This window comes from Lepus europaeus, chromosome 4 (genome assembly GCF_033115175.1).
Source record: "Lepus europaeus isolate LE1 chromosome 4, mLepTim1.pri, whole genome shotgun sequence".
In the NCBI taxonomy this organism is placed as follows: Eukaryota; Metazoa; Chordata; class Mammalia; order Lagomorpha; family Leporidae; genus Lepus; species Lepus europaeus.
In genome coordinates, this window is record NC_084830.1 from 128,807,312 (window position 1) to 128,831,245 (window position 23,934).

At 47.1% G+C, this 23,934-nt stretch overlaps 1 protein-coding gene across 2 annotated transcripts in view; it reads left to right on the plus strand.

Moving 5' to 3' along the window:
- Window positions 1-23,934, plus strand: part of GLRA1 (glycine receptor alpha 1) — a 96,305-nt gene that overhangs the window by 33,115 nt on the left and 39,256 nt on the right. For both annotated transcript variants that reach the window (XM_062189708.1, XM_062189709.1), the window contains exons 2-3: window positions 2,798-2,925; window positions 8,139-8,206. In XM_062189708.1, the coding sequence (XP_062045692.1) occupies window positions 2,798-2,925; window positions 8,139-8,206 (196 nt within the window). The remainder of the gene's footprint in view (window positions 1-2,797; window positions 2,926-8,138; window positions 8,207-23,934) is intronic.

Here is a 23,934-nt window from a genome sequence, read left to right on the forward strand (position 1 = left end):
TAGACTAATCCTCCGCCTGCAGCGCCGGCACCCCAGGTTCTAGTCCCGGTCGAGGCACCGGATTCTGTCCCGGTTGCTCCTCTTCCAGTCCAGCTCTCTGCTGTGGCCCGGGAGTGCAGTGGAGGATGGCCCAAGTCCTTGGGCCCTGCACCCGCATGGGAGACCAGGAGAAGCACCTGGCTTCTGCCATCGGATCAGCGCAGTGCGCCAGCCCCAGGGGCCATTGGGGGGTGAACCAAAGGAAAAAGGAAGACCTTTCTCTCTGTCTCTCTCACTGTCCACTCTGCCTGTCAAAAAAATAAATAAAATAAAAACAAAAACCCTTAAGCCTCTGATCTTGACTCTTGAGGGTTGGCAGGTAGAAGGTCATTGTTCTTGGACATTACCGATTTGTACTACGGTGCGAATGAGGACATGAAACCATTCTAGTCCGGTGCCGTGGCTCAATAGGCTAGTCCTCCGCCTTGCGGCGCTGGCACACTGGGTTCTAGTCACGGCTGGGGCACCGATCCTGTCCCGGTTGCCCCTCTTCCAGGCCAGCTCTCTGCTGTGGCCTGGGAAGGCAGTGGAGGATGGCCCAAGTGCTTGGGCCCTGCACCCCATGGGAGACCAGGATAAGCACCTGGCTCCTGCCATCAAATCAGCACGGTGCGCCGGCCGCAGCACGCCAGCCGCGGCGGCCACTGGAGGGTGAACCAACAGCAAAAAGGAAGACCTTTCTCTCTGTCTCTCTCACTGTCCACTCTGCCTGTCAAAAAAAAAAAAAAAAGAAAGAAAGAAAGAAACCACTCTAGTGAATGGGGTAGGCAGAGGGAGGGCAGGAGGCAGGGATGGAAATGGGGTGAAACACCCCCAGAAGTTTGATTTCAAACCACCAAACACTTGATACAAAAAGGCAGGCTACCATTAATTTATTCTGTGATCAATACTGGCCCCTAACCGTAGCTAGGTCCCAATTTTTCCAAATGAATGTTTTCTAAAGTGTGTGTTTCATCATAAGATAGAGGCCCCATAAACATAAGCATATAAGCTTGTAAAAGGTTCTAAGACGACCTGAGGTAAGGATGCCTAGTTAAATTTGTGTGCCCTCAAAAAGTTAAAAATAGAGCTACTATATGATCCACTAATCCCACTCCCAGGTAAATATCCATAGGAAATAAGTCAGTCTATCAAACACGCATCTGCATTCCCAGGTTTATTGCAAAACCATTCATAATATCCAAGCAACAAAAATGACCTAAGCATCCAACAACTGATGGACAAAGAAAATGTGATACACACACACACACACACACCATTCAGTCATGAATGGGATGAAATTCTGTCATTGGCAACAACATGGATGGAACTGGAAGTCATTACTTTCAGCAAAATAAGTCAGACAAGGAAAGACAAATACAGAATGGTCTCATGCATCTGTGGAATCTGAAAAGAAAAAGATGATTTCATAGAAGTTAAGAGTAGAGTGGTTAGCAGAGGCTTGGAAAAATAGGGGCAAAGGAGAACTGAGAAAAGGTTGACAAATGGATACTAAAGTATAGGTAAGAGAAAGAAATCATGGTGTTCTATTGTACAGTATCTGTTGATGATCGATAATATACGCAAGGTTTTTGCTAAAATAAAGCCAGAACAGGCATCGTGGCACAAAGAGTGAAGCTGCCCTTTGGGATAGCCCCATCCTGTGTTAGAGTGCCATCCACGTGGGAAACCCTGGATGGAGTTCCAGGCTCCTGGTGTTGGCCTGATTCAGCCCGGCTGCTGCAGGCACCAGGGGATTGAACAAGCAGGATAGAAAAATCAATCAATCAATCAATCACTCTCTCCCCCTCCCCTTCTCAATCTCACTTGCTTCACTCTGCCTTTTGAAAATAAACACTTTAAAATGAAGCCGGGCCGGCGCCGTGGCTTAACAGGCTAATCCTCCGCCTTGCGGCGCGGGCACACTGGGTTCTAGTCCCGGTCGGGGCACCGGATTCTATCCCGGTTGCCCCTCTTCCAGGCCAGCTCTCTGCTATGGCCCGGGAAGGCAGTGGAGGATGGCCCAAGTGCTTGGGCCCTGCACCCGCATGGGAGACCAGGATAAGCACCTGGCTCCTGCCATCGGATCAGCGCAGTGCGCCGGCTGCGGCAGCCATTGGAGGGTGAACCAACGGCAAAAAGGAAGACCTTTCTCTCTGTCTCTCTCACTATCCACTCTGTCAAAAAAAAAAAAAATGAAGCTGGAAGATAGGATTTTGAATGTTTTCACCACAAAGAGTGTTTGAAGAGATATATTTACCCTGATTTGAACATTACACAATGTATACACATATTAATTCATCACACGTACATTATAAATATGCATAATGTTATGTATCAGTTAAATTTTTTTTAAAAAATGTACTTGACTTTGGAGATTTTAAAAATTAGTGACTCCTATTCTGAAGACAAACCTGGGGGAAGAGCTGGAGTACTTGATCTCTAAGTCCTTTCTAGCCATGTCATTCCCTGGACCTAGGGGAGTGCAGGGACCTGAAACTCAGGTCTAGGCCTACTAGGTTAACCCATCACTGCCCCTCCCAGGGAAACCCAGCAGTCAGTGGGACTGCTCCAAATCCCAGCGAGGTTGCCCTCAAGAGCTCGTGGTTTGTCAGCATCAATCAGACATGTGGCTGCTGCTGCCAGGACCTCAGCTGGCTGAAATCTGGGCTTGGGAACAACTCAGATGAGGCCCTGGGACCTCAGGTTCCACAGGCACTGATCACAGCATGAGAGTGCATCATCGTTAATTAACCCTTTGCTTTCCCCTCTCCCTTAGTCTCGCTGCTTCTAAGGAGGCTGAAGCTGCCCGCTCCGCACCCAAGCCTATGTCACCCTCGGATTTCCTGGATAAGCTAATGGGAAGAACGTCTGGATATGATGCCAGAATCAGGCCCAATTTTAAAGGTAGGGAAAACGTTCCCTCCAGATCCACAGGGAAACGCTTTGCCAGCTTATAGAGGCAAGAAGCTTAACATTGTAAGCAGGTGGCAAATATGTGGTACGAATCCCCTAACTCTCACCAGCTCAGTCTTCTCTCCCACTAACCCCTGACAAAGCCTCAGAGAAGCCACTGAACAGTACATCTGGCTGCCAGGAGTCAGTGAGTGAATTCAAATCTGTCCGCCACCCCTATGTGATAGGGGATAAATACAGAACACAGAGAAATGGATCCAAGTTCAGGTTCAAACACAAACTTAACCTCTGAGCTTGGATAAGCCTCTCCCCTTTCCCTGGCCTTCGGTTTCCTCATTTCTGTGGGCATGGAGCTGGCTCCACCTAAAGTTGTAAACACACACTTCATGGAGCTTTAGGCCTTCCACTAGGTGCCCCGAGAGAGAGCAACAGAAGGCAAAATGACTAAGCTCACCACTGCTTCTCCCCAAGAAGTTCCACTTTTGTTTGTCTCAGATAAGGGGCTTCCAGCTAAAATCCCTCTGCTGCAAACTTACCATCGATTACCAAACAGATCTGGAAGTTTCTCCTGTGAATCAGAGTCAGCCATTCAAATGCCGCCCAGGGCTGGTTAGGTAACTTAGAAGAGTGAGGTGAGCCACGAATAAGACAATAGGGAGGAGCAACAACTGGGGAGAAACCGAGGTGCGGGCTGCCCTGAAGGCGGCAGATTCTCTTAAGTCCTAACCTGGAGTCACCAACAGGAATGTGTCCCATGATGCCAGACCATCCAGTGCTCCCCAACAGCCACAAGCCAAGATCTCCACGAAACTCCCAATTCCTAACACATGCCACGTCCACACCAAGCAGCCTTTTGACCCAGACCTGCCCTGCAGATCGCCAATTTACAAACCCTAGGCCAGGTGATCTGAAAAGGTTCCCTTTGCTTTCGTAGTCCTAGGGGACCTTGATGTCTATGGCAAGAAAAAACAATTCCCTTTGTTTACCAGTGCCTTGGAAGGGAGCAACCAGCTCAGGCTGCTGAGCACAATTCTGCAGGTGCCAATCTTAAGGATCTGTGCGCTCTGACCTTCCCCCTAGAATCCCTGCAGAAACATCTTATTCCTAGGACGTGCAGCCAGCTTCCTGATCAACTCTTGATCCCAGATGCCCTTCTTAACTGTTCCTTTGGCTCCAGTCCAAGACCGAGCAAAGGATGTGACAGCTGGTAACAGCTTCCTAATATTTGCTCACTTTGCTCCCGATTCTCCAAATCCTCTCTCCAGGGTATTCTTTCCACAGAGCTCTGCAAATAGAAAATGACCTGGGAGACACACTAAGGGTGGTGGCTGAGCTCCCCTCCCACCTGTGTTTACCCCGAGGCTCCTTCACTTGCCCTGCACCTTGCTCAAGAAGCACTGTTAGCATAACCTTGGTTTCCCCAAGGACAGCTAAGTCAGGACCAAGACTGTTGTCACAGAAAACTGAGCCCAAGCCCTTTTCCAGAGTTGCAAGATCAAATACCCAGAGGGTTCAGACAGGGGCGGCGCATAAAGAAAGCAGGATAGGGACCAGAAAACTCAGGCCCTACCTTGGCTGTGGGGGAAGAAGGCAGACCTGCCCTTTCAAGACAAGACTTCAATCTGGAAGTTTGTATGGCAACTAAACCACGACTTTTAAAAGCACTACCAGACAGATGAAAGACACACAAGAACTGGCCATGGCCCCTGGCCATCAGGGTTGCATCCTCTATCGCCCACCTTTCCCCACCTGCTTCCCAGATTTTAGGCCTCTCAGTACTCTTCGCCCCCTGGTGGCTGCACTCAGAACTCCATCCTGGAGAAAGGGGATAAGGTTTTGTTGTCCAGATACAGGAAAGATTCCCATCTGCTGCTTAGCAGGTGCATCCAGAGCTCCTGTTTGAGCAGCTATCCTTTGTGCATACCACCATCCTTGGTACGTGGGAAACAAATAAATGCATCAACCAGCAAGTGTTCTCAGTTAAGTGACTCCCCAGTCATATATGGTCAAGACCAACAACTTTAACCCAGCTAATCTGACTGCATTTTTTTATGTAAGGTTAGTGATTTATTTGCTCACTTATTCACCATTTATTTACTTACTTAAGTAGCGGGAGACACGTTTTTTAAAACATTTTTCCCTGACCACTGAGTGGGGACCCTCTGCGTTCCTTCTCTGGGAACATTACTCAGACCACTTGAACCCAAATCCAGAACATCTCTCAGGCCCCTCTCAACCCTGCTCGTGGATGTCTCTTGACTTGGAGTGAGGTGCAGCTTCCTAGAGCCCCACCCCAGGAGCTCGGAAGAAGGTTCCTCTACCCCCTCCTCCAGTGAGACCTGAAATCCTGGCAGGGCAGGCTGTCTGCTCCTTAGCCTTTTGATCCCTTTCACGTGTCCCTCCAGACACAAATAAGACTCCCCCCAAAGCCCTGCAGAAACCAGAGAGCTCCTGAAAAGGCCACGCAGACCAGGGCCCCTGTGACCCCAACACAAGGATCTCAGCGGCGTGAAACCTCCACCCAGCGACTGGCCTCTTAGGAGCCTCGGGAAGCCCAGGAACTTCCTGTGTCTGACCCTCCCGAGGGCTGGCCAGAAACAGCAGGCACAGTCTGCAGGGCCACCAGCAATGCGAACTATAGTAAACATAAAGTTAAAATTGGATTCCAGTCCTCCCCCTCTTCACCTGATTGCTGTTACCAAGAATACATTGCTCACTATGTCGGGTCCTCTGTTTCCATACCTGAAAACGATCCACAAAGGCAAGGCCTTTCCAGTTCTCATATTCTGTGTCTCCTTTAAGGCTTTGCCTATTTCCGTGGCTCCAAGGGTCAGGAGCACAACCCAATGCAAACACATACACAAAGGCAAAATTAAACTTTAATAGTTAATGAAATACATACATTATACTGCTGCCAAAGGCAGCCAGACTGTAATTTTCTTGAGAATAATATTTAGATTTATTTCAATGAACCACATCTCCCCATGGGGTCCTCTGGGCTGGGGCCCTCACACACAAATAAGGCAGGATCTGATTCCTATGAGACACGGTTCCAGACACGTGCAGGGCCTGGGTGGGCACTCCAGGTATGTCCTTTCAAGGCACAGCCAGTGACTTCGGGGCATCTTAATGGCATGAGGCTAAAAGAAAAAAAAACCTAGCTAAACGGGGTAGAGAGTGGATAAACTGCACGGGACTTTGCTTAGGTGGACTGACAAGGAAACAGATTTCTGCTCAGCATAAGGAAAAACGCTCTTAACAGACAGAGCTATGCAACTATGGAAAGGGCTGCTCAGGATGAAATAGTTGAGCGCTCAGGCCCCTCCGCCTTGAACGGCGAACTGGTCTGCAGCAGCGGTCCCCAGCCCTAGATATGCGTGAGAATCACCAATGCAGCTCCTTCAACAGCAGGTGCTGGGCTCATCTCCAGAGATCTAGGCTCACTGAGTGCAGGGCTGGGCCAAGCAAACTGCAACTTAACAAGGACGCCAGGTGACTTACGGCACACAGCCCCGTTGGCACATCGGTTGGGGGTGTACTTAATCAAGTGACCTTCCAGCCCCGAAATCCTCTGACCCTGAAGTCCGAAAGAGTGGCTTCCAGAAGGAAATCTCAAGCCGCTGGAGCAGAGAGTGACTGCCTAGGTCACGAGCTCCTCTCCCTGAAAAGAGAAGGGCCCGGCCTGAGGCCAGACAGCCAGCGAGCGCTGGAGTTCCATCTAAAACCCAAGGCCCTGGCACTTCCTTGGAAGAAAAATCTAGATGGTGACCCCCAGGCTGAGCCCCTCCCTATACACCGAGATTTCTGTAAAGAAGGAAGTCTTGGCTGAGCTGGGGTGAAATGCATGGGGAGCTTTTCTTAAAGGGACAGAGTGGAGTAGATCCCAGAGGACACAAAAATACCCACCTGCTTCTTTGCAAACTCAGAAAACATTAGCTCAACCCCTGGCCCACCGTCCTTCCCCACCCCTCGTTTCTTGGCTCAACAGTCCCAAGGGAGTTAGTGAATTCCTCTGCGCTCCTCTGTGGAGCAGAGCAGTGATTCTGCCCTACCCACCTCATACCGCATGGGGCTCAACAAGAAACCGAAAAAAGTTAGACTCTGCAAGTCACAATGTTTAGGTGATGGATTACAACCTATTATCCTTGTCTTACCCACCTTCAAGGTCATTTTGAGGTCACCACCCTTACGAGGTCTTCCATGTCTCCTCCTAGAACCTTTCTCTCCTGAACCCCTCCTGCTTTGATCACTCTCTGGCTCTCACATCCCTTTCTATCTGTATGATGCTGGTCCTGTCCTCAGCTCATGTAGAGCCCAGTGCCGGAAATTCTGAGTTCTGCCTCACCTGCGTGAGCTTGAGCATACCTCTCATCCTTGGGACCTCTCCTGCAGCTTAGCCATGAAGATGGCCAAACCTGAACCCGAACTCTGGTTCAACCACTTCTCAGTTGTCTGGCCATGGACGAATAATTTCTCTGAGGGAGTTGTTGAGAGCAGAGAATAAGGTGATGGTCGTGGTTCTCTGGGCCCAGCAGCAAACCCCGTAATGCTTAGTGAGTGGCGGCTGCTGCATCAAATGAAGAGACTGGGAGGGATGCAGCCCGACAGAGTTCCCTGCACTACTGAGATACCAAAGCAGGGACTACTGCTCTGTGTCTTTCCTATCCTTTACAATAGGATTCAAACACCTGTCCGGGAAGCAGCTGTAACAGACTGGTGGACTTCCCTTGAGGTCCCCTCTGCATTCCTCTGCTGGGAGTTCCCCTCAATGCCCTTTCAGGCAATCATTCTTGGTTCATAAGTTCAAGGCAAGGAACTTGCTGTTCCTGGTGAATCCCAAGACGTCCTCCAAATGTTACAGCCATAAATACATTTCAGACGCAACATAGACAGCCGCTGATGGGGCTTGGGGAAAGGATTTCAACCATATGGCAGGATGATGAATCACCCTGAGTTAATGGAAGAACATCTCGACTCAGCCTCTGGTGTTCTGTACCTGAGGCTCACTTGGGGACCAGAGAGTCTGGCACAGAGATGTTGAGTGGTGGCTGGGAACCCCAAGTGCTCAATGCTGGGGTTCAAGGCAAGTGAGGGGTTCCTCCACCAAGGAGGACCCATCCCTAGTCAATATTCCAGGAATAGATCCCCTCCTGTGTGTTTTTCCATGGCCATGGGGCTAAGCAGCAATCTCTCTTGATTGACAGGTCCCCCAGTGAACGTGAGCTGCAACATTTTCATCAACAGCTTTGGTTCCATTGCTGAGACAACCATGGTGAGTCAAAGCACAAGCTACTGCTTCCTGCTGGGGACATCTCTCTCCCTGAAGTACTTCTCTTCTGCTTTGGTCTTCCCCAGGGAGGTGGGGCATCAAGTATTTTCACCAGGTCTCAGTAATATCCCATGAGACTCTGACGTTTGTACTGTGCTATTTGATGTTTTGTGTAAAGATGCAACATCTGAAAATGGTCAAAGAGATGAGAGCGCTGACACGTGACAAACGCTCAGGATTACAAGACAAAATAATGTTAACAGGCTAAAGTTTTATATTAAAAGAAAAATATAAAGACCTACTTGTAAGTCTAAAATTTAACTACAAAAAGGGCAGAATTGTGGTGTAGCAGGTTAAGTCTCTACCCATGACCCCAGCATCCCATATCAGTGTTGCTTTAAGTCCTGGCTGCTACTCTTCCAAAGTAGTTCCCTGCTAGTGCACCTGGAGATGCAGTGAAAGATGGCCCAAGTGATTGGGCCCCTGAAAACTATGTGGAGACCCAGATGAAGCTCCTGGTTTCAACCTGGCCCAATCATGGCCATTGTGGCCATTTGGATGGAAGATCCCTCTTTCCTTCTCTAACTCTGCCTTTCAAATAAATAAATAAATCTTAAAAGAATAAACAGGGCCGGCATTGTGACATAGTAGGTAAAGCCACTGCCTGCAACACTGGCATCCCGTAGGGGCAGCGGTTCAAGTCTCAGCTGCTCCACTTTCGATCCAGCTGCCTGCTAATGTGCCTGGGAAAGCAGTGGACAACAGTCCAAGTCCTTAGGCCTCTGAGAAAGTTTCCGGCTCGTAGCTCCTGGCTCCTGGTTTTAGACCAGCCCAGCTCCAGCCAGTGCTGCCATTTGGGAAGTGGACCAGCAGACGAAAGAACTTTCTGTCTCTCTGCCTCTCCTCTCTGTTACTCTATCTTTCAAATAAATAATCTTTAAAAAAAAAAGGAGAAAAGAAATAAAGAGCAGACTTCTTGTTATAAAAGCTGAAATGGATATAGAGATAATTGTACTATTTATTCTATTTAGTATTTGAGTATTTAAAATTCTTATAGTGAAGAGTTCAAAATAATTTATACTAGAAGAAAACTACAAGGAAAAATATCAAATTGTTAATAGAGATTTTCTCTGAATCATAGAATAATTTTTATTTTCTTTCAGTAATTCTTATTTTCAGATGTCTGCAACAAGTAAATATTACATCAGTAATTACACACAAACACAGTGATACTTAACATTTTCTCCCAACCCTTGAAGACAAAGAATCAATTATAGTTGTGTAAACGGAGGGATCTAGGGGCTGGCACCATGACTCACTTGGTTAATCCTCTGCCTGCGGTGCCAGCATCCCACATCGGCGCCAGATTCTGTCCCGGTGGCTCCTCTTCCAGTCCAGTTCTCTGCTGTGGCCCAGGAAGGCAGTAGAGGATGGCCCAAGTGCTTGGACCCTGCACCTGCGTAGGAGACCAGGAAGAAGCACCTGGCTCCTGGCTTCGGATCGGCACAGCGCGCCAGCCATAGCGCCGTTTGGGAAGTGAACTAACGGAAGGAAGACCTTTCTCTCTCTCTCTGTCTATAACTCTACCTGTCAAAAAAAAATTTTAAACAAAAAAAAGGAAGGAATCTAGCTTATGAAAAAACAACCAGGGCAGCCTAAAGTCAACCCTGTATGAGCAGTGAGAAGCAGCCAGTTAATCATCAGCTCTGTATCCATTACTGCCTCTGGGGCCTCTGAACAATTTTTTCAGGACACACCCTGCCTCCTAGCTCAGTGTAGCCTTCTATTGCGGCTTGCTCACATTACCACAAAGGTTCCTGGTGACTTCTATCTTAGTCATCTTAGCCTCCTTCAATTCACTGTCTCATACAATCTCTTTCTTTAAAAAAAAAAAAAAAAAAAAAAAGAGTTGGGGCTGTCATTGTGGGTGCATTGGATTAAGCTGCTGCCGCTAATGCCAGTATACCATATGAGCTCCAACTTGAATCCCAGCTGCTACACTTCTAATCCAGCTCCCTACTAATGCACCTGGGAAGGCAGTGGAGGATGGCCCAAGTCCTTGGGTCCCTGCACCCATGTGAGAGACCTTGATGGAGTTCCAGGTTGCTGGCTTCAGCTTGACCCATCACAGCCATTGCAGCCATTTGGGGAGTGAACCAGCGGGTGGAAAATCTCTGTGTTTATCTTTCCCTCTCTCTGTAGCTCTGCCTTGAAAATAAATAAATCCTTTTTAAGTATTTATTTATTTATAAAGCAGATCATCAGAGTGACAGACAGATCTACCACCCGCAAGTTCACTTCCCAAATAACTGAAATAGTTAGAGCTGGGTCAGACGGAAGTCAGGTGCCAGGAACTCCATTCAGGCCTCCTCCATGGGTGGCAGGGGCCCAACACTTGTGCTAATTTTTGCTGCTTTCTCAGGCACATTAGCAAAGAGCTGGATTGGAATCAGACTAGTTGGGACTCAAACTAGATATAGTATATAGGATGTCGGCATCTCAAGCGGTAGCTTAACACAAGGTATTGCTAGGCTAGCCCCATCACACAATGTATTTTTTTTGGACAGGCAGAGTTAGAGAGAGAGAGAGACCGAGAGAAAGGTCTTCCTTCCGTAGGCTCACCCCCAAATGGTGCTTCCTCCTGGTCTCCCATGAGGGTGCAGGGCCCAAGCACTTGGGCCATCCTCCACTGCCTTCCCGGGCCATAGCAGAGAGCTGGCCTGGAAGAGGAGCAACCGGGACACAATCCGGTGCCCCAACCAGGACTAGAACCTGGGGTGCCAGCGCCACAGGCAGAGGATTAGCCAAGTGAGCCGTGGCGCCAGCCAGTATCTTTCTAAAATACAAATCTGATCACACCATTTTCCTGCTTCAACCCTCCCCACGGCTCCCTGTCACTTTCAACACTAAACTCAAATTCCTGTGCAGAGCCTGGAAGGTCCTTTGCAGTTCTGCCCTGTTCCATCTTCTCTCTTACCCACTACATACTCTGGTTACAAAACTGCTTAGGGTTCTGCACACAGGTGCTCCCTCTCTTCTCCCTATACCTCTCTTTCACGGACTTCCATTGGTCCTGCAGGGCCTTTGTCTAATGCACAAACTCGAGCCCCTTTTCCCTCGCCTACTCTTATTCTCTTTTAACGTTCTGCATAGAGTTACATCCATAGGAAGCCTTCCTGCTGAATAACACAAGTCTGAGTCTATGTGTATGCTTAACTCAAGACTGGAACAACTCCCTCCCTGTGTTCTCATGACACAGGTCTACAATCCACACAATGCCACTTACCATTGTAGCAGTCTGCTTCTCTAGCCACTTCTGATGAGGATCTAAGTTCTCTGGGGGCTATAATCTTGTCTCTTCTCCATGGTAACCCCAGCAGCTGCACAGTTTTGTGGGTTTTTTTTAAGATTTTATTTATTTACTTGAGAGGTGGAGTTAGAGACAGTGAGAAAGAGAGACAAAGAGAGAGGTCTTCCATCCACTGCTTCACTCCCCAAGATGGCTGCAACAGCCGGAGCCAGGAGCTTCTTCCGGGTCTCCCACATGAGTGCAGGGGCCCAAGGACTTGGGCCATCTTCTACTGCTTTCCCAGGCCACAGCAGAGCTGGATTGGAAGAGGAGCAGCCGGAATGGGATGCCAGCACGGCAGGCAGAGGATAAACCTACTGCACCACAGCACCAGCCACTAGCATAGTTTTTCAAAAGCAGGTACTCAATAATTCTTTGAAATAAATAAGCAAATTAGGATACAACGCTTGTCAGTTCAAACCATTATTTTGTTCTACAAATTTATTGGAGATTCTTTCCGACCATTCAGTCTCAGAGTAACAAATACTGCTGAGCTCTGTAGGTCAGGAGGCAAATGGCTCAAAGTCTGTCCATTTGCAAAGAGGCCTGTCTTGAAATGGTTAGGGAGACCTTGCCTACAACCACAAGACAGCTGACAAAACTTCCTAAAGCTAACAGGCCTCTGATCTCCAAACAGAGATGACCCCTTCAGTTGGCTAGGAACACATATGGCTGCTTTTCAGTGGGCACCCAGGTCAAAAGCCAAGCTTCTCACACTTTGAGAACTGGAATCTTACACAGTGTCTTAATGAGCCCCTCTGTGTTACTGCTTCTCCTCCCAAATCAGATTTACTCATAATTTCTATACACAGAGTGTTGAAAACTCAACCACTTACCACGTGGGAAGATCACGTGGCGTGATCAAACACAGCCAGAGACTGGACCACCTTATCTGGGGACAGGTGCACATCTCTTCACTTCCACAGGTCCCTCCCCCTACACACACATACTTGTTTCCCTGTTAGGGCCAAAGATCTATTTCCTTGATACACATTTGTCCAAGAACAGCAGACCCTTAATTCTGTCTGGTGGCTAAGAGCCCAGCTTTGGAGTCACACAGGCCCAGGTTCTCTCCCTGTCTGTGAGGAGCTGACTGGTTTCACCTCCTCAAGCCTCAGTTTTCCTCTTCTGTAAAATCGCAGTGGTGATTAACTCCTCAGGTTACTGTGCGCAGTGCAAGCAGAAGAGTGCTCGCCGCGGCCAAGGCTTTGTATGGGTTCACCGTTCTTGGTGATGGTGATGGCGGTGGTGATGAAGGAGGAGGCGGAGACTCCCAGCACTATCAATCACTGACTGATTAGCTGTGTGATCTTGACCAATCAATCACTGATTGATTAGCTGTGTGATCTTGACCAATCCCGAGGCTTCTCTGAGCTGTGTTTTCTCCTTCCTCCACCCAGGTCTTCTACCTTCCCATATTGCTGCTGCGTGTTGCTTTTTATGGAGACAGTGTAGCCAGGTAATCAGGATTCAGGCTTCAATGCCCAGACCAAATCTGAGGCTCAACTCTGTGACCTTGGGCCAAGTAACATGCATATGTTTCCTCATCTGTAACATGGGACACCAACAGCGTCCCCTTGCTGTGAGGACTAACAAGCATGGAAAGTGCTAGGCCCAGTGCCTGACACAAAGGGACACACACAGTGAACACTGGCTCTCACTAGTAACTTTCACTTAGATTTTTCTTCTCTTTTAAAGATTTATTTATGTGAAAGTCAGAGTCAGAGAGGGAAAGACAGAGGGAGGGAGGGAGATAGAGAGATCTTCCGTTCACTGGTTCACTTCCCAAATGGCCACCACAGCCAGGGCTGGGCCAGGCCAAAGTCAGGGGCCAGGAATTCCATCTGGCCCTCCCACATGAGTGGCCCCAAAACTTGGGCCATCTTCTGATGCTTTCTCATGCACGTTAGCAGAGAGCTGGATTGAAAGTAGTGCAGGGGGCCAGCACCATGGTGCAGTAGGTTAATCCTCCACCTGTGGCGCCGGCATCCCATATGGGCGCCGGTTCGAGTCCCAACTGCTCCACTTCCAGTCCAGCTCTCTGTTGTGGCCTGAGAAAGCAGTAGAAGATGGCCCAGGTGCTAGGGCCCCTGCACTGTGTGGGAGACCAGGAAGAAGTACATGGCTCCTGGCTCCAGCCATTGCTGCCATTTGGGGAGTAAACCAATGGAAGGAAAACCTGTCTCTCTGTCTCTCCCTCTCACTGTCTGTAACTCTACCTCTCACATAAGTAAATAATAAAATCTTAAAAAGAAAGAAAGTAGTGCAGCTGGGACTCAAACTAACGCCTATGCAGGATGCCAGCACTGCAGAAGGCGACTTAATGTGCTGCACCACACCACCAGCCCAGCACTTAAAGTTCTCAGCACAGGATCGCAATCAAACAGGAACCTGCTAATCACTCTGTAGAGTAGGCTTGGGTCACACTACACTCCCATTTTACAGCTGAGAGAAACCGAGGTTTGGAGAGGTCACAGTTACCTAGCAGCCAATAAGATAACCCATAGATAAGCTTTTGTTCTAAACCACACTGCCATAGCACTGAAGAACACAGACTTACAAAGCACATTAAACAACCACCTAAGCACTATCAGAAGTGGAAACACAACCCATATCGTGCCAGGATCAGCACACCTCTGAGGAAAACAGCAAATAACGATAATGGAGACTGCCAAAAAAAAAAGGAGCCCAGAGGAGCTGGCCGCTCGGGTGGAGATAAACAATCTTCGGACAGGAAATGAAGGCTCAGCAGTGATGCCTCTCCCCAGGGGTGGTCCTCAGGTGACACAGTTTTCCTCTATTTATTAAAATTAATCCAAACTAGGCCAGGGGTTGCTATTTTTCTGCCTACACATTCTACAGAACTGTGATTTTTTTTTACCACTGGCTTCTTAATTATCTACATGCATTTGATTTATTTTGCAGATTATTTAGAAGGGGGAAAAAACTAAAATCCCATAGGTAAAAGAAACCTGAAGAAATTGCCTAATAGAGGCCTTTATTTCACAGAGAGGGAACCTGATGATTTAAAGTCATATGGTATGAAGTGGGTGGGACATCAACCCAGGTACAGTTCTTTCTGCAGGGGACAAGTGTTCCCCTCCCTCCCACTGCTTTCCTCCCCTGGAGCCCATGTACCCAACTTCTGGACCACTTTTCCATCCAAGCCTCCTTCCCGTCACACAGATGTGCTTTGGTAGCACAGCACACTCTTGTCAATATACTAACAAGAGTGGGTCTGGCGCTGTGGCTCACTTGGTTAATCCTCCGCCTGCAGCGCTGGCATCCCATATGGGCACCAGGTTCTAGTCTCGGTTGCTCCTCTTCCAGTTCAGCTTTCTGCTGTGGCCCGGAAGGGCAGTGGAGGATGGCCCAAGTGCTTGCACCACATGGGAGACCAGTAAGAAGCACCTGGCTCCTGACTTCGGATCGGTGTAGCTCCGGCCGTAGCAGCCATTTGGGAAGTGAACCATCAGAAGGAAGACCTTCTCTCTCTCACTGTAACTCGGTCAAATAAAAAAAAAATTTTTTTTTAATTTAAAAAAACATAAAGAGTGGCCAGCGCCGTGGCTCAATAGACTAATCCTCTGCCTAGCGGCGCTGCCACACTGGGTTCTAGTCCCAGTTGGGGTGCCGGATTCTGTCCCGGTTGCCCCTCTTCCAGGCCAGCTCTCTACTGTGGCCCGGGAAGGCAGTGGAGGATGGCCCAAGTGCTTGGGCCCTTCACCCCATGGGAGACCAGGAGAAGCTCCTGGCTCCTGCCTTCGGATCAGCACGGTGCGCCGGCCACAGAGGCCATTGGAGAGTGAACCAACGGCAAAGGAAGACCTTTCTCTCTGTCTCTCTCTCTCACTGTCCACTCTGCCTGTCAAGAAAAAATTTATATTTATATATATATATATATATATATAAAACATAAAGAGTTAAATATATATATATATATATATATATATATATATATATATATATATACATACTAACAAGAGCAGCTTGCCCTTGTGGGACAAGTTAGATGCTACCATTTACCAGGCAATGCACAGAGCACTGCTTGTGTATCAGCTCACTGAGGCCTCATAACACCACCTGTCAAGTAGAAAAGGCTATCCCTAGTTTATGGATCAGAAACTAAGGGTCAGAAAGTTATGTCGTCAGGGCTGGTGTTGTGGCATGGAGGGGTAGGGTGTGGGGGTGTTAAGCTGGCATCTGTGGTGCCAGCATCCCATATGGATGCAAATTTGAGTCGCAGCTGCTCCACTTCCAATCCAGCTCCCTGCTAATGTGCCTGGGAAGGCTGGCTTAGGTCCTTGGGGCCCTGTATCCATGTGGGAGACCTGGAGGAAGCTCCTGGCCCAACCCCAGCCATTGCAGTCATTTGGGCAGTGAACCAGCGGATCAAAGATCTCTGCCTCTCTTCTCTCTCTCCATGACTCTTTCAAATAAATAAATCCTATTAAAAAAAAAAAAAGTTATGTTGCCTACCTAAGGACACACAACTAATAAATGGCAGAGGTAGAATCTGACCTCAGATTTATCTCAGCCCAAAGTGCATGTTCTTTTGAGCCAAATAAAAATGTTTAATTACTAGATGTTTGGGCTTTCCCAGCCCTCGTCTGATTCTCTTCATCACAGGGAATTAGAGCTAAAAGGGAACTTCACTGAGCAGAGCCGGAAACCAGAGGCCAGGGAGGGGACTGCATTTGTCCATCTTTGCACAGTTAATTAGTGGCACAGTCAGCGCAGGGTCCCTGACTTCCAGCCCAGGGTTCTGCCTCTTCAGTCACACACAGAGCTGGTTGTACCCTGTGGGCCCAGAGCAAAACAGACACAGTCCCACTGTCAGAACCTTCCAGGCTGTGTTTGTTCTCCAGGAACAGCAGGAGAGCATAGCAGCTCCATCAGCAGCGGGAGTCCCCGGGCCTGCCTGACTCCCTCCCGGGGCCTGGCTTTATTCACCGGAGCTAACAGACCTTAGAACAGAGAGAGGCAGCCAGGGAAGCAATAGAGGAGAGCTCAGACGGCCAGGCCTTCACCTGACCTTTTCAGGGACTCTCCCTGAGCCTAGGCAGAAGAAAAAGGTAGAAGTGAGGAGAGGAATGCGCAAGGGAGAGCAGGAAAGGGTCCTGATCTAGAAGAGCTGCTCTGGCAGACTACTACTACCTTCATTCTAGGTTTAATCAGTCTTAAACCGGACCAGCTTTTCTGGACAAGCATGTTTATAGGGTGCACAGGCATGAGCGCTGCGGCATCCTGTGTCTGCAGGGCGTGTATGTGCACACGTATGTGGTGGGGCTGTGCAGGTGCACACGTAGGCGTGACTGGGCTGGTTTGAATGTATGCAGACATGCAATCTCAGAAATGTGTGTGACCGTGGACAGATACAGATGCAAGCACGTGTGTGCTTATGAAGATCCATGTGTCAATGCACATGTATCAGTGGGTATGTAGAGTTGTGGAATATGGACAAGCATTTAAGAAGGCATGTACATGATATATATTGTTTCATTTATGCGTTATACGTGTACATTTGTGAATATTCAAGGACATTTTTAAGTATGTTTGAGTGTCAGACTGAATCAGTGTATGGGCATGAGAGTAGAAACAAGTGCATACGAATAGGTATACATGTGATACACATGAATAAGTGAGATGTGTGTATCAGTATATAAGCTTGAGAATCTATATACAGAGAGGGGAAGTGAGAAAGGTGGGGAGCGTATTTACATCCTTTGAGCATGAACCCAGATATTTCCATTATTAAGACACATGTTCCAAACCACTCTTGCCCAGGCACAAAGGCAACCACAGGACCCCTAGTGACTGATGACAACCCAGGCAACTGCTATCCACAAGCTTCATCTTACTTGTAGACAGTAAGAAGCAATGGGCAGAGCCCTTGAGCAGGAGTCAAGAGACCAGGGCCTGAGTTCCAGCTCTGCCAACATGTACCATCTCTGAGACTCGTTTCCCCCTAATTGCATGAAATCACACAGAACCATGGTGTGCAAGCCTTTTGTGTATGCTACAGACATAAAAGAATATTAACTACTCAACAAATCAAAGACTTTAACACAACCTCAAGAAAATCCCTGTCTGGTTTTTTGTTTGCTTTTGCTTTTGCTGTTCTCTCTCCATTCATTTATTCCTTCCACCCCATTTCTTATAGTCCTAACTGTGCTGGATATGGTATTAGGCTCTAAAGGCAGAGTAGTGTTTTAGGCAAGAATTCATTCTAGGCAAAACTTTCCCACAGTAACAAATAACCCAAAAAATCAGTCTTAAAATAACAAAGGTGCATGTGTCCCTCACCAAAGGTCTGCTGCAGATCTGGTACACTCTCCAGGGCGCCGGTCCCCCAGGGATAGCTCAGAACTGCATGTCCATATCCACACTGATTTCACATTTGCCACGTTTAAGGAAACTGTGCAGAAGGGTTGAACGCTGGCTGAGCAGTCAGCTCAGACTGCCATAGCTAAACGCCACAGACTGCGTGGCTGCAACAGCAGAAATTCGTTGTCTCCCTTTTCCAGATGCTCCAAGTCCAAGACCAAGGAGCTATCAAGGTTTGTTTCTGGTGAGTCCTGGTCCTGGCTTGCAGACAGCTGCTCTCTCACTATGTCTTTGCAGGATTTCTTCTCCATATGCACCCAGAGAGGAAGAGAGCGAGAGATCTCTGATACCTCTTCCTGTCCTTTTTAAGGACAGCAATCCTGTTGGATTAGGGTCCTGCCCGTATGTCCTCACTTAACCTTCATCACCGCCTCAAAGACTACCTCCAAATACAGTCACACCAGCAGTGAAGGCTTCACTGTTAGAAATTTTGGGGGGACACATTCAATCCACAACATCTGGCAAGTAAACGCATTCCACCCAGAAATGACAAACCACTTCCAATGGCAATGCATCAGCCACAGGAAGTCTTAAGTTATATGGCCCTATCCAAAGAGAAGCATAGTCCTTCCATGTTTTTGGAAATAAATAGGAACAAGACATCAGGGAATAATAAGACTCTGTTTCCAAGGAGCCTACTAGTCAAGGAAAACCAAAGATAAAGTGACAGTAGAATGAGTGAGATTACAGAAGCATGTATAGGCTGCTATGCAATGAGAAAAACAATGATTAGTAGTAATGTTGGCTAATGCCTACTAGGTAAGTACTGTGTGCCAGGTACTGTGAAAGGGATATTGGGTAATTTCAAGTAATTTCTCTCTAAAGTAGAAATCTGATCATGGTACCCTCCAAGAGAGAACAGAGTGACCCAAAGGACGAAGGACTTTCAAAGAACAGGTAGTGCCAAAGGTGGAGAAAATGTCAGTAAAACAGAAGAATGGTATCTAGCAGGTTTGACAACAGGGGACGTGGAAAAGAAGAAAGTATGTTTGGAATCAGTGAATGCAATTAGAGGCTCATGAAGAAAGCAGAGAACAGACCGAAATTAATACAACGTGAAGGTAAAGCTTCATAAAGCTCTGCTCTGGAGAGAATGCAAGCTGCTGCTATTGGTTTCTGTCACTAATTGGACTCTTTTCTGACGGCCAAGTAATTGTGGCGAGTTATGAGAATTATCTCATGTGATGCAACATGAAGAAACTGAGGCTCCGAGAGATGCGATTCATGCGAGCTTTTCCAGGCAATCAATGGCATAGCAAGTTAGTATCCCCTGGTTGCCTGACTCCTGGAGCCCTATTTCTGGTTCTGTTAAACAGGAGGGAAAAGGAGAGATGGCAGAGCCACAGGGATCATGGGCCAGGCGAGGACATGACCTCTTCCTGGCCTCCTGCACCAGCCTCTAACAAGAGGCTCTGTCGGATTTGTGCAATTCCATCACATCTTGTATCACAAGAACACCTGGGCCATCCGTTCCTTTGGGTATTGCAAACAAGACTTCAAGATAGAATAAAACAGCTCCTGTACAAGGAGATTAAAATCTCCTTATTTCCAACCATCAACATATTTTTAAAAATTTATTTATTTATTTGAAAGGCAGAGAGAGAAAGCCTCCATCTAGTAGTTCACTCCCCCCAATGACCTCAATGGCTGGAGTGGGGCCAGGCTAAAGCCTGGAGCTTCTTTCAGGTCTCCCAGGTGAGTGTAGGGGCCCAAGGACTTGGGCCACCTTCTACTGCTTTCTCAGGAGCATTAGCAGGGAGCTGGATGGGAAATGGAGCAGCCAGGTCTCAAACTCGCACCCATATGGGATGCCAGCACTGCAGGCAGTGGCTTCACCACCTACTCCATAGTGCCAGCCTCAATCATAAATATATTAAATGTTGGCTAGGAAGGAGCCACTTCACAATGCCATTTTACTCCATTTTAATGCCATTTAAAATCGATTAAGTATTTTAAATTATAGAAATAAAACTTAAATCTATCTAGCTTTTTTCCAACCTGGCTGCTGTCAATCCTAGCTGAAATTGGGATCATCTTTCTCCTGCTTGACAAAAACAACCTCCATATAGCTACACATAAGTCTACCATCTTTTTTTTTTTTACTTACTACATATCCCCAAATTTGGAAACATAGGAAAATAATAAGAAGTTTATTAATACATTAAATAGACGGCAAAATGATACTGTCTCTAGACTTCATAGCTTCCCTATAAAACCTCAGGCGTAAATACATTGTTATTTTCTGGTGTTGAATCCTCTTCTCCTGGTGCACCTTCAGTTTTATTTAGCTTTTTCACTACTACAAACACCACAATGAACTTTCCTGTGCTTAACTCTTGGTGCATTTTCTTAGGGTCTATTCTAGAAGTAGAACTGCTATGCCAAAGAACATGAATTTTTTTTTTACTTTTGAAATTTATATTTAATAAATAAGTTTTTAAAACAAAAGATGCCGTCTAAAACACAAGCAAGTTTTCTCATTCAGAGGCAGGTAGAAACTAACAGAAGGGGCTTGATAATAATCAGGTGGGCTTTAAGGCTTTCTCAGGAGGTGCAACCCATGGGGTACATCATAAGGGAGGTGTGAATCTTGTTAGGGAAGCCACCTTGTTGACTTCCATCACCTAGCTGAGCTGGGAGGAGAGCTGGCTTGAAGAGAAGGCAGGTGGCATCTCTAATAGGAAACTTACAGTTTCTGCCTGCAGTGTTGCTGTCCCTACTTGGCATCCCCTGACAGCAGTGGTTACTTTGGAAGCTGGGCCTAGCGAAGGGCTTTTTAGCTTTGAGCCAACCAGAGCTGTGGCTCTGACCTGGAGTCCTTTGACTCCAGAGTGGTTCTGTTTCCAGTTGCAGAATTCTTGGCTGGCAGAGCTGCCAGAGTTCTTCATAAGCTGACTTCTGCTGAAGCCCTGGCTATCCATATCAAAAACCGTTGCAGTGGAATGGCCTGTTGGGTCTCCTTGATAGCAGATAACTGTGTAAAGCAACCCATTAATTGGTCTGCCACCTTATCTTTACATTTCTTCTGCTGCCTAGCTTCCTGTTCTTCCTGGTTTTTGTTAAAGCAGACCAGGGGAAACCTTTAACAGTATGCAAGTCATGGGAGAAGAACATGAACTTTTAAAATAGATAATTTTGTCCAATTCCCTTGTAAAGAAGCTTCAATAATTTACATTCCCTCCAATAATTTTCTCTTTATCCTGCCAACCCAAGATATTATCCATTCTTTTTTTACTAAATAGAATTTTCAATATTATACCTCATTGTCACTTTCAGTTTGCATCCCAGATTCTTAGTGAATTTGAGCATCTTTACACATGTTAATTGGGCATTTTGAATAATATCATAGGTTTGTTTTCATACATACTTCCTTAATCCATGTGGAGTCTTTTTTTTTTTCTTTTATAAAGATTGATTTATTTGAAAGTCAGAGCTGCAGAGAGGTGGGGGGAGGGGAAGAGAGGAAGGTAAGGAAAGAGAGAGAGAGAGAGAATGAATGAATGAATCTTCCATCACTGGTTCACTCCCTAGATGGCAACTACAGCCAGGGCTGCGTCCAAGTCAGGAGCCTCAGCTGGGTCTCCCATGTGGGTGGCAGGGGCACAGGTACTTGTGTCATCCTACACTGCCTCCCCAGGTGCATTAGCAGGGATCTGGATTGGAAATGGAGCAGCAAGGACACCAATCATTGCCCATAAAGAGATGCTGGTGGTGCAGGCAGTGGCTTAACCCACTACTCCACAACGCTGGCCCCTGGAGTCTAATTTTCTGTGAACTATTTGGTGCTGGTTTAACCGTTTTTCTGATTACATAGCAATTATTCCAACACGATTTTTTTTACCAGGCCCTATTTCTCCACTGATGTGAAATGCTACTTTTCTCAGAGACTTACTTCCCATACATACCTCCCTAGTTACAGCTCCGTTGAACTGCTGTTTCTGCATGAACACTACACTGCTTTAATTACAATAACCTCACATTGTATTCCACAGCCAGTTGAAAAAGCTCTCTGCTGCTCTTATTTTTCAAGGTTTTCTTGATCTTTCCAGCCCATTCTTGCTTCCATATGAACTTTGGAATCAGCTCATTGAGACTTACAAAAATCCTGATTTTTAAGTGACATATTTTAATAGATGTTTATTGACTGATTAATTTGAAAGGCAGAGACAGATAAACAAGAGGGCTCTTCCATCTGCTGATTCATCCCCCCTATTTGGATGCAATAGCCAGGAGCAGGCCAGGCTGAAGACAGGAGTCATCTTGGCTCCCATCAGGTGGTAGGAACTCATGTACTCGGATTATCATTCACTACCTCCCAGAGGCATTTGCAATAAGCTGGATCAGAACTCAAGGCAGGGCTCAATCACAGGCCCTCCAAAAAGGGATACCAGCATCCCAACCAGTAAAATTAACCCACTGCACCACACTGCTCCCCACACCCTCAGATTTTGATGAGGTTGCACTGGTTCTATAGATTAACCTGGGAAGAAACGACATTCTTATAATATTTTATAAATAAAGTGTGTTTAGCCATTTATACAGATAATTCCTTTATAAATTTCAGGAAGTTCGAGTTGTTTTATTTGGTTACTTTTTTATTCATACAATTCAATCATTTTTTATTAGATTTTTTTTTCCTTGATACTTTGTGGAGTTGTCACCACGGATGAGATCTTCTGCTGTTGCTGTTTTTTACATTTTACTATCTTTCTACATATAGTATACTTCAAGGGTAAAGGGCAAAGTCTGTAAAATGTCATACCATTACATAGAACTCAACATTCCACAAAAACCTTGCCAAACTGAAAACTAAGAGAGGGCCAGAGCAAGCTTTCAGAAATGCAACCAGAGTCTTGCAGGCAGAAACTAAGGAGCCTTGGCATCATCCGCTGGATGATTTTCTCCTAGTATACCTGAAGGAAGCCATCCTGGTTGTGAATTTATGACAGCCCAGAGAATGGTTCTCCAGCAGCTCAAACTCAGTAAGGTTGACTGAGGCCACGCAAACCCAGATGGAGGTGCAGAAGGCCGGCTGCCAAGCTGCCTCGGTCTGCAGTGGCCTTCGCCTTCTCATAGCAGGAATGCTCACGTGCTCTGTGAGTGTGCTTCCTTGCCACCATCCAGGTAGCAGGGAAGCCAGGAGAAAGCTGCTTTTGGCCACCCTAGGTCGGAAGAAAGGGAGTGGACGGCCTCGAGGGACTTGCATGCAGGCCTTGGAGATGTCTAAGAAACCATGCCTGTCTCATCACATGGAAACTCCCCAGCGATGAGGAAGTCATTTCTCCCAAGACAGCGACACCATCACCAACTGTCAAATTCCCTCTTCCCTAACTGCTCTTTCTTGTACTATAGAATGATGTCCATGTATGTTTATAAAACAGTTCTCCAACAAGGTAAAACTCAATAGACTAGCACTCTGCTTATTACAGACATGTACCTCGCCTAAATATTTGGGACTTGCCAAATTCCTGCATTGCCATGTTCATCTCTGTTGTTAGTTTCAGAGGGTGACCTAATTTTTCCTATTTCCAAGTTTATTAGTAGCTTTTCTCGCTATTGTACCCCCTGATGCCAACCCTGACCTCTTTCCAGATGAACACCCACCCCTCAATCTGCATCCTTTGGTAACCAGTTATGAATGTACATCACTGTTCAATGTTCAATCCAAAGTTCTATACCCAATACTGACTATAAGGCTATTTACCAGTCAGCCCATCACACAGACTCGGCCGGGGGGCAGGGAGGGGCTGCAGTGCCAGCATCCCATATAGGCACCAGTTCAAGTCCTAGCTACTCTACTTCTGATCCAGCTCTCTGCTATGGCCTGGGAAAGCAGGAGAAGATGGCCCAAGTCCTTGGGTCCCCCTGCACCCATGTGGGAGACCTGGAGGAAGCTCCTGGCTTCAGATCAGGACAGCTCCAGCTGTTGCAGCAAACTGGGGTAGTGAACCAGAGGATCAAAGACCTCTCTGCCTCTCTAACTCTGCCTTTCAAA